The sequence below is a fragment of the Leptosomus discolor genome, chromosome 4 (assembly GCF_034619465.1).
Source record: "Leptosomus discolor isolate bLepDis1 chromosome 4, bLepDis1.hap2, whole genome shotgun sequence".
In the NCBI taxonomy this organism is placed as follows: domain Eukaryota; kingdom Metazoa; phylum Chordata; class Aves; order Leptosomiformes; family Leptosomidae; genus Leptosomus; species Leptosomus discolor.
In genome coordinates, this window is record NC_141394.1 from 76,183,687 (window position 1) to 76,194,043 (window position 10,357).

The 10,357-nt window shown below is 36.8% G+C and overlaps 1 protein-coding gene across 1 annotated transcript; it reads left to right on the forward strand.

The window, feature by feature from the left end:
- The first annotated feature begins 207 nt into the window (after positions 1–207).
- Positions 208–4,961, forward strand: SPON2 (spondin 2). Its single transcript, XM_009959865.2, has 5 exons — positions 208–430; positions 788–1,011; positions 1,280–1,471; positions 2,537–2,711; positions 4,783–4,961. Exons 1-5 carry the CDS (start codon positions 208–210, stop codon positions 4,959–4,961), a joined length of 993 nt encoding a protein of 330 aa, XP_009958167.1.
- Positions 4,962–10,357: the final 5,396 nt, after the last annotated feature.

Genomic DNA, 10,357 nt, shown 5'->3' on the forward strand with positions numbered 1-10,357 from the left:
ACATGTGTAGTATATAGCATGGAAATATCAAATCTGAAAGCACTATAATAATGTTTTCAGAAGCGTAACAATTTTTAGTGTTTGAGATATATACTTTCTTTTTGGTTATAACTTACATTATGTTACATTTTATTAGGTAACTGTTATTCAGTTTTGAGTTCAGAGTGACTAATGTGGCTAACATATTTTTTCTATGTGTGGAAGGGAATGGAAAACCTGATGTTTGTCTACCGCTCCTGTAAAGTTATCTGGACCTTACTTGTAACAATACTAGGTTATGCCAGCAGCTTGCCCGTGGGTGATGACTCTATTTGCACAGCAGAGGAACTTGCTAAGTACAGCATAACCTTCACAGGGAAATGGAGTCAGACTGCTTTCCCGAAGCAGTATCCACTTTACAGGCCCCCAGCACAGTGGTCATCGATGCTAGGTAAGTGAAGTATGTACAGTTTTAAGAACAGATAAATCTCTTGACTGCTGTGATCTTTTTTCTTCTTAATAGTCAATTTAAAGATAACTAATGAAAAAGGAAAAAATAGCTGGTTATTAAGAATGAAATGCAGAACTTGAAGTATCCACGAGGCTTGCAAAAATCTACGACTGTTTTCAATTGACTTCTGTTTTCAATTGGCTGCAGCTGAAACAAACAGTGATAAGCCAAATGTTTTAGTGTTCACTCATTTTTATACACATTTTTTTTTAACCTCAGAAACAAATCAGGGAAATTGAAGAAACAGGGACAACCTAAATGAGACTTTCATGTCATGCCATGTATTTACTCAAATAGGTGTTACTCACAGTTCTGACTACAGCATGTGGAAAAAAAATGAATATGCCAGCAATGGTGTACGTGATTTTGCTGAAAAGGGTGAAGCATGGGTATTAATGAAAGAAATAGAAGAAGCTGGAGAGAAAATTCAGAGTGTACATGGAATCTTCTCTGCTCCTGCCATTTCCAGTGGTACAGGACAAACGTCCACTGAATTAGAAGCGCATTCAAGACATCCCTTAGTAAGTAGATGTACATATTTATTTTAGAAGTTTATTTTCTGTCACTAGCACCCAAAATTAAATATTTGAGTTCTCACTTGCAGGAACAACATAATGCAAAAGGCTGCTAAAAAGCATGCCACATTGCAGGGAGCACTGTACAGGTTCTATAAAGTAGAAGAGCACAATGACATTTCTTTAAAAAATTTCAAGTTAAAATTACCATAAGCAGGGCTGGAGCATTTCAAAATAAGTGATGCACTCTCGATGGACCATTTTGTTTCATTAGGTTTCATTTGTTGTACGAATTGTTCCAAGCCCCGACTGGTTTGTGGGTATCGACAGCCTAAATCTCTGTGAAGGAGACCACTGGGTGGAAGAAGTATCAGTAGATCTATTTCCATATGATGCTGGAACTGATAGCGGTTTCACCTTTTCTTCCCCAAACTTTGCCACTATTCCACAGGACACAGTTACAGAGGTAGGTATATCCACATAGTTTAGCACTTCATACCTATACATTTTGAGTCCTCCCTTTAAAAGACAACTATCCTATGACAACATGATAGATTGTTGTGAAACTGATTTCAGTATTTGAGAGTGCTGGTGCTCTCTAGATGTGGATTTACTACATAGCTGATAACCCTACTGCTTTGCTTTATTTTCAGTATCTTTCAAATTTATCAGGTAAATGCATGAAAGTTTGGCTCTAGATTTAAACTATTTCCTGTAAGAGCTGACTATTTTTAGATGATTTTTAACAATTGTTAAAACACCAGGAAAATAGAAACATTCATGAAAGTTCTGACATTTCTAAATATGTATCTAAACAGGAAAATACTTAGCAGTGAATACCGCTGTGGGGAGGAGTTTTCCGTTAAAAGCACTGCTGCAACCTGAAACCATTACCTGTGGGGGAAAGGAGCTAGGGGAAAGCAGAGAACTTCATTGCTACTGCAGTGACCTCACTTTCAATCTCTTTTGCTCACTCGATACTTTATATGCCTCATACTTTGCTTTTGTCGTTTAAGGGTGGTGGGGAACAGAGGATTTTGATTCAAATGTTTTGAATACTATAAGGATTCAGTTCATCCTTTCTTTAAGGTCAGTTTTTCTAGAGCCAAATGCTGTGCTAATGAGTAATGAGAAAAGGAATGGAGAAGCTGGAAAACAGTACATTTGGCCTCCTATATCCGTATAACAGCTGCTACAGCATACCTACTATTATTATTTAATACTCTTGTATTCTTTCTTGTAATGGTATCCACTTTCCATCACACGATTCCATACATTACTGTGTTTTCAGTACCTCCCACCACAGTCCTCTATCCAAAGGTTTGCACAATTCATTATGCCCAGTCTCAAAGCATTATGCATAAAAATTCTGGGACTACCAGCAGTAGCTGTGAGAACTGAGATTCATAGAAACCGTTCGTATGCATTTCATTTGCCAAAAAGTACTAGCATGATGTGTAAACATGATTTTACAGTTGTCTTCTAACTAATACAATGTAGTATCTTTAAGGTTCCCCTTTTTATTTCACAGATCACTTGTTCCTCTCCAAGTCACCCAGCAAACTCATTTTATTATCCCAAACTCAAAATTTTGCCACCTATTGCTCAAGTGACAATGGTGAAAATAAAGAAAAACCAGCTGGGTCTTCCTGCACCTTATCTTAATATTCCAGCTAAAAGCAATGAAATAATAGACTCTGTCTCAGGTAAGCGATTAGTACTCTGATACGCTCAATTCTGTTATTTCCGTTCACTCAGAAAATATGTGGAAATCTGCTAGGTGATATGGATGAAATAGGTGGTTAGGCACAATATTTTCCTGTCTGCATAGGGATAGTTTCCACACTGACACAGGGGAAATAAAACAAGCCACTTGACATAAAAGAGAATCCCTGAAAGAATATGGAAGTTGTTGCATATCTGAGCAAATGGTTCGAAGGTTTGTCTTATATCCAGAGTAAGGGCTACTCAAGCCTTAGTGTCAGCATAGATCAGTGATTTTATGAGAAATAAACACTTGATCAGAATCAGATTTCCCAAATTCTTTGCAACTTTGAAGAAAAATATTCGTGCTTGAGTTTTTACACAATGATGGAGCGAAAGAACTATTATTGTTGTCTCTTTCTGGGTCAGAGGGCTTGATAGGTACCTGCAATAAGAATTGTTATAATTCAATTGATTTGGACATCTTTGTGATAGAAACATACATCCTGACTACAAAAATAGTGTTCCCTCTCATTTCTCTTTTCTTAAAAATATTAGTTATTTAACTTGTTTAGGTAGGAAGACATGTCATGTGGATTTTACAAAGGGTTAAGAATAGGAAGCCTGGCATCCTAAATACTATTTGAGAGACAGCAATAGGCTAAATCCCCAGTGTATTCCTAGAAGAACTGTCATGTTCCCAGAGTTTCTCTGGGATATCTAAAGATTGCATGCCTCTGGCTCTGTGCTGAAGTCACCTCACAGTCACTAAAATACAAGTCGTTCGCTACAGAGCTGATAAAGCATGATTTATAATTTAATAAATGTTTTTCTCTATCAATTTATAGTGTTTTAATGAATTTCTATTAGTAAACAAGACATATTCAAAGTGAGTGCCACATATCTCATCTTCAGTCATTCACCTTTCCCACAACATTTGAAAGGAACATTTGGCCCACTTTAGGATGTGTACGTAAAGTATGGTATTTCAAAAACCATTTTTAGTCATATATCCTCACTCCATTGTATTTTAACCAGTAAATCAGTCTATTTAAAAACATATTCCAAAATCAAAAGGACAGATTTAATTACCAGAGATCAAAGTGTGTCCCTCATTCCCTCTAGAAACACAGGAATGAGTGAGCACAGCAGAAGTGATGAGGTCTACTGTAATACCAGAAATCTATACCAGAGGTCACACATTTAGTATGGCATTTAAAGCTGGTTTTGTGCACACTTATTTTACCCACAATTGCTGTAACAGTTTTGATGCAATTTCCTGTGACAAGCAGTATTTTTATTTTACCTGCTAAGGAACAGTCACCTATATTCTTATGAGAGATATTTGCAATGGAAATATACATTATGAAAGGTACTTCAGAATTTCTGACTTCTTTTCTTGCAGTAAATTAAAACTATAATGAAAAGCCTTTTAGTATGAAAAAGCTGCTAGTGGCAGAACATCTTTATTGGCAAAGGTAACTGTAGTGTACATACCAAACAATAGCAAGATGATTTAATGGCAAAAAAATGAGACTTTTCTTTATTTCTGAAGCAAATTGGAACCAAAGTTAAACGGAATTTAATATGGACAAATATAGGAACAACATCTATCTGCAAAGAAATATAAATAAACCTGAATAAACCAGAGAAAATCTTTAATCCCAGTGCTTTTAGTAAGCCATGCAAAGGCAAATGAGTTGTAAAATTGACAGTAAATGTTTTTTAATGCAATATTTTGAATGGATTTTTTTTAAGCACAGTTCTTTTTGATAGGAATTCTGTATTTTCAATTCTATAGATAATATGCTGCGCTACTGATATAATACCTCAGATAGTCTCTAGACTGTAATAACAACAACAACAATAATAATAATACCAGTGTCAATGAACTTAGAAGCTGAAAACAGACATTTTGATTTATGAGACAACATATGGACTTTATTAATATCACATGTATTTTTGTACAAGAAAGGACAATATTTGATCATCATTCCTTAGTACTTTGCCAACTATGTATTTGCCTTAAGCACAAATTTATGTAAAGTTACTTTTTTATTGTGTATATTGCAGAAACACCATTGGACTGCGAGGTTTCACAATGGTCTTCCTGGGGTCTTTGTAGAGGTGTTTGCAGAAAAACAGGGACCAAGATCAGAACTCGTTTTGTGCTGCTTCAGCCTGCCAATAATGGAATGCCTTGTCCAAATCTGGATGAAGAAACAGGATGTGAACCAGAGAATTGTGTCTGAATGAAGAAAAGATAATAATTTAGATAATTTAAAAGTAGGATAAGTTTAAATCTAAACTATATGTCAGTCAACGTTCCTTATAATTTGGGTATGTTGTGCTATTCTGCTGAAAAGTTATGTTAGACTGGTTTTGAAAGCTGTTGTTTAGTATCAGGATTTTGGGGGGTTAAATTCCTAAGGTGTAGTATGACAACAGTACTTGATCATTTACAGACCAAAAAACCCCAAATAAATCCTTGCTATAAATACGCTGTAAGTTCTTGGAGTACCCTCTAGTGGCAGAAAAGAAGACATTTGGAAAGATTATACTTCACATGTATACCAATTTTCAATCACACAATCTAAACTAATAACGTTCTTAAATACTGTAATTTGCTGTTCTACAGCTATTTATACCTAAAAGTTAATTTTTTCTCTAAATTATGTTTTTATAATTTATTAGAATTTTTGTTGTCTTTCTAAGCATGTTTAACATGCATTATCTTCAGAAACTACTTACATAAATTGGAGTGACCAGATGTTTGCAGTGTGGTTAAGACAATTGTATAACTGAGTAAACTTGTCTTAAGCTTTATGAATACACAAAAATGTCTTTTCCTTTTTTTTTCTCAAAAGTGAGAAGAAAGCTGTCATGAGGACACCCGACCAACAAAATTACTAGAAATAATCAGAAGTGTGGATGCTAGTACAAAACCTCTGAACTTAATTAAAAGTGTTAGCTGAGATTTAAAAACTGATTGTTGGTGTCTGCCCCTCATGAGACAAAAAGCTAACACCATTGACCATAACATAAATTATATCATTGACTTTATATATGCAGTAAATGTGTCCATGTCTCTTTAAATGTGTTTGCTGCTATTTGTGCCATTGTAACCTTTTTACAGAGAAAACTTAGCAATGTGTTAATATTATCTAAAATTGAGGTATACACAGACATAACAAAACACAATATATCAGAAACTGTTCCTGACTGCAAGTTTTAATGCTCAAATAACTGTTATAAAATGAATGTAACATACGGTTTATAAAGAGTTGTGGCTACCAATAAGGAAAAGAATTTAGGAATAACATTGTTCAATAGAGTATGTTTACAGTCAACCCACAAAACTTTTACAGCACACTGCAATTTTACAAATACACAGCACAGATATTGAACAGGAGAGTTGATCTGAGTAGGTTCTTTTTGGAATATGCCAAACATCAGAAAATTTATAATGTACTTAAAGGGAGCACACTGCATTCACTGTAGGGCTGAAACATTTAAAAGGTTCTCTATGATTTTTTCCAGGAGATAAATCTTGCAAAGACCCAAAGATTTATCAGACTAGGCTACGTTGGTCCAGCATATGCTGATAAAAGCACAGTTGTTAGAGATAAGTACAGGAATTTCTACATCTTGTGTTCTTCAGATTCCCACTGTTGCCTGTTTTTCAAAATTTTCATTTACTCTTTTTATTATACCCATTTTTTTTCAGGTTCTCGTTTCTGTTCTATAACGGTAATACTGTTATTGCTCTACCATTTTCATATGTTGTGTTAGTTAATTTCTCTGCCTTTTCAATTTTTTTCTTTCTTCTTTTTATATTAATTTTTACCTGTCCTGTGTTTTCTGTTAAACTAATTTATTATATAGTTACGCAGTTAGCACCATCTCAGAAAATATAAGCATATACTGAAGTATGTATTTAAATATTCTCTGAGGACAGGAACTAATTTCCAATTTATTGATCAATGAGTGATAAACTCAATAAAGGTTTGGGCAGAAATCAGAAGCAAGTCAAAATTCTGACTTAGGGAAAACAAACCCACAAACCACAAGGTATCCTTGGAGGAAGCTTCTTGGAAGTTCTCTAAACACTAGAGATTTGCTTCTTCACGTGTCCGGAACAACTAAAGGGCAAGGTCCAGTAGAAGAGTATCTGCATCTGTAATTGCATACATGACCCAAATGTAGGGTTTCAGTCCTACAAGATACGATTTGATAGTGGTACAGTCCCAGTGTTCACACATATTCCTGAAGAAAAAGTTTCCAAAGGACACTGAAGAAGAAGGGATGAGAGGTGGAAGTGGCGTAGAAAGGGAAGTGAATATGTAAAGGGCTGCCACACTTCAGTAAACTCCAGTTAGTGATAAGTAACTTTTCTATTTTAGACGGTTTTCATACATGAATATTCACTGCAGGTTCCTTCAAGCAGAAGTTTCCCAACCAGTCAGTTACCTGAATATGGGTTTTTTTTTTTGCAAGCAGTGACTTCAGGAGACCTCAGTAAACATGGCATTCTTTAAGGATGCCCATGTGGCTGTTTAATGTTTGGTCATAAATATAGTTTCAAGTATTCACTTTGCAAACACCAGGGATGGAGACATTTCTTGGCAGACTGTGGATACAGTGAGTTCTAGTGAAGCACATCCTAATGATGGAACACAGTTCTTATAACATATTTTATTAAACTGATTAGTGAGGTATGAGATCCCTGTGCAGATTATGGCTAGGATTTTGTAGGTTTCACTTTCAACACAGTCTTGGGTTTATCTTAAAAGTTTTGGGACAGTGAAGAAACACAGAGAAGCTCTTCCTTCCTTTTCCCTTAAATCCAGTGTTACAGATGGCTGGCAGCCAAGATGCTGTGGTCCTAAGTACAGGAGATTTAGGGAAGGAAATAGGTAAATTAATTTCTGAGTTAAACTAATCCCAGAAAACACTTTGAGAGGAAACTTGAAATGGATTTGTAAAGACAATTTTTTAGCAAGAATGTTTTGTATTAAGAATCAGCCTTGATGCCTTGGCAGATACTCTTGCAGAACAGGAGACCTGGTTAAAAGTAGGCGTAGCAGCAAAAAAGTCACCACAGACTTGAACTGTGGTCCTACAAAAGTGACAAACACCCAATTCAATTCCTATAGTGGAACAGGGTATGTCATTACTGAGAACAACTTGTCCAGCTCCTTAAGCAATTTAAAGACAGTTAGCTGTGAACACCTGAAAAGTCTTCCTATTGTCTCCTCGTAGGCAGGTATGCCAGCTGAAGCTGTACATATGTTCGTGTTTTTCTGTGGGCTGTGGCTTCTCTGCAGATGCCCAATACAGCACCTGGTGGTTAATGACTAGGAAAAAACCGGGGTACTTTTGTAGATAAGTCAGGGTACAGGAAGGATGACGTGAACTGAGCTGAACTGAACTGAAAAGCTCTCCTTAGTACCATACCACAAATTTAGGCTGTGTGAGGCTTAGGTGCACTAAAGGAGCGGGCAGACGTTTCGTGCTAACAAATACTCCAAAACGACCAGGCTGGATGCCCAGGGGGTGTGTGTGAAACAAACTTACTGACTGCAGTTTGAGACCCTATTCCATTTCACCTTCCTGCAACTGAGGAGAAGGTGTACCAGAGGGTCAACTCTGCCCTATGTAAGTGTACTGTATAAGTGGGCCAACTCTAATTGACCAAATCTCTTCCACCAATCCTGCTGTGAAATGTTGCAGGCAGTTGTAGAAACGACACAGGATTGGCTGTTAAAGATCGTTTTGGGTTTTGGATTCATCACAAAATAGTTCTAATACACTAGCCATGCTAAGTTAAGAATGGTCACGGAAACTAATGTGTGCCTAACTTCTAGAAGGGGAAGGAAAGCATATGCCAGCCTTTCTGGTTGCTGAATGAGCACTGTCCCCAGCAGGACAGAACTGGGGCCCAAACAATGATCTGAGAGTACCTGATGGTATGGCAGTCAAAAATTCTGTTTCATGATATTCCCAGTCCCAGGTGATTGAAATACATTGGGAATATCTGATCTGTCATGAATCATCCAACATAATCAAGTAACTGAGACTATTCCATGACAATATTTAATATGGTCAGAAAATAAATCTAACACTTGATACAGCAACTCTGGAGTCAACTGAACTGTGTCCATGATAATTTATATATGCTATAAATGCCTGAGACAAAAAAACTCTCAATATGCTGCACAACAACCTGATCACCTGGAGCCTGGCTTATTTTTGTTCGTTTCAAGTCCAGCAGCCCTGCTATGTTAGCATCTGCCAGCCAAAAGTACAGAAGTAATGTGTCTGTCCCAACTGGTCTGGGCAGAGTGAAGGATAAAGTGACGTCCCGTTGTACATCTTGTGTTCTTCCTTTGGAACATTGAATTTTGGAAACCTCAAGTAGTCACTGAAAAGCTAAAAGGATGACTGCTTAAGTAGCTCACAACCTGCAGACAAACCTATACTTCTTGCAATACAGTATGGCATGAGAATTTATGCAGGTGCATGTCAGTCAAGATCTCCCTGTGGTGGAGGGGTAAGAGTCCAATTATATGATGAGATTCTGTGTAATCAAATATTATTTCTGCTGAACAAATGCTAAAGTAGTAATGAAGTCCTAATGTCACCCTTGAGACTCTTAAGGATTCAATGGCCATGAGATGCAATTTGTATCACTCTAACCTTAACCATATGGAATGAAAGAATAAGAAATAATGTTTAGGGAATCAAGTCTCCTCTTCTGACAGTCTCTTTATCAGTATAGGGAAGTGGTATTTTGCTGGAGGCGAACCAATACTTGTGCTAGAACTTCTGTGAAGATACTTCATGCTGTGAAATGGACTGACCCGATGATGGTTGTCAGCCTGTGCCAGTGTTAGACAAAGACATTTTTTTATTGAGACAGCTTCATAGACAGCAGGTGCAGTGAAGGGCAATAAACCTGTTCAAGCGAAATAAATGTTGGTAAAATTCCAGCAAGGAAATGGTATTTTCCCTGTCTACGGCACTGCGTACCACGTATATGGCATGTGTGTGTGTGCAGTAAAGGGAGCTTATATCCCATACCCTGAAGTCACGATGACAGAACTCTGATGAACTGAGAGGTTCATCAAAGACACATTCAAGGACATCACCAAAGGATTTCATCTACAAATGCCAGGTGTTGCTAAGGAATGTGGCAGGGTTGGAGGGAGTCAGTGATCAAACTATAGAGCCTTCAGCAGGAGTGTAGTGAGTTTCTGATGGGAAAAATGAGCTCAAAGATGGGTGATCCTACTGGAAATGATCCCATAGGTGGGTCTTCCCTCCTGGAAAATGACCACATATCCTCTCACATTGAAGCCAGCCTTACAGACACAGCCATCTCAGTTTACAGGACAACGAACACTTGAGTGGTAAATGACTTTGTTGTCAGACATATAGATTGGTCTGTATTAGTACAAAGGTAAAAATAAAAACCTCAACCATTGTTTGATTTACATTAAACTTTCTTTAGAGAGCTTATTAAGATGTATCTAAGAAAAATACATGCTTGTGTAAAAAATTATTATTCAGAAAGTCAGCAAGTATTTTGTTATTTTTTTCCTGCGATATCATATTCATTAGTGATTCATGCTCTTTTATTGTTCAA

Excerpts from the sequence above, each read along its gene's own strand:
- SPON2 (XM_009959865.2), top strand. The coding sequence starts at position 208 with ATGGAAAACCTGATGTTTGTCTACCGCTCCTGTAAAGTTATCTGGACC. Across the intron at positions 1,012-1,279 it reads CGCATTCAAGACATCCCTTA|GTTTCATTTGTTGTACGAAT; the intron begins GTAAGTAGATGT and ends TTGTTTCATTAG. Across the intron at positions 2,712-4,782 it reads AATAATAGACTCTGTCTCAG|AAACACCATTGGACTGCGAG; the intron begins GTAAGCGATTAG and ends TGTATATTGCAG.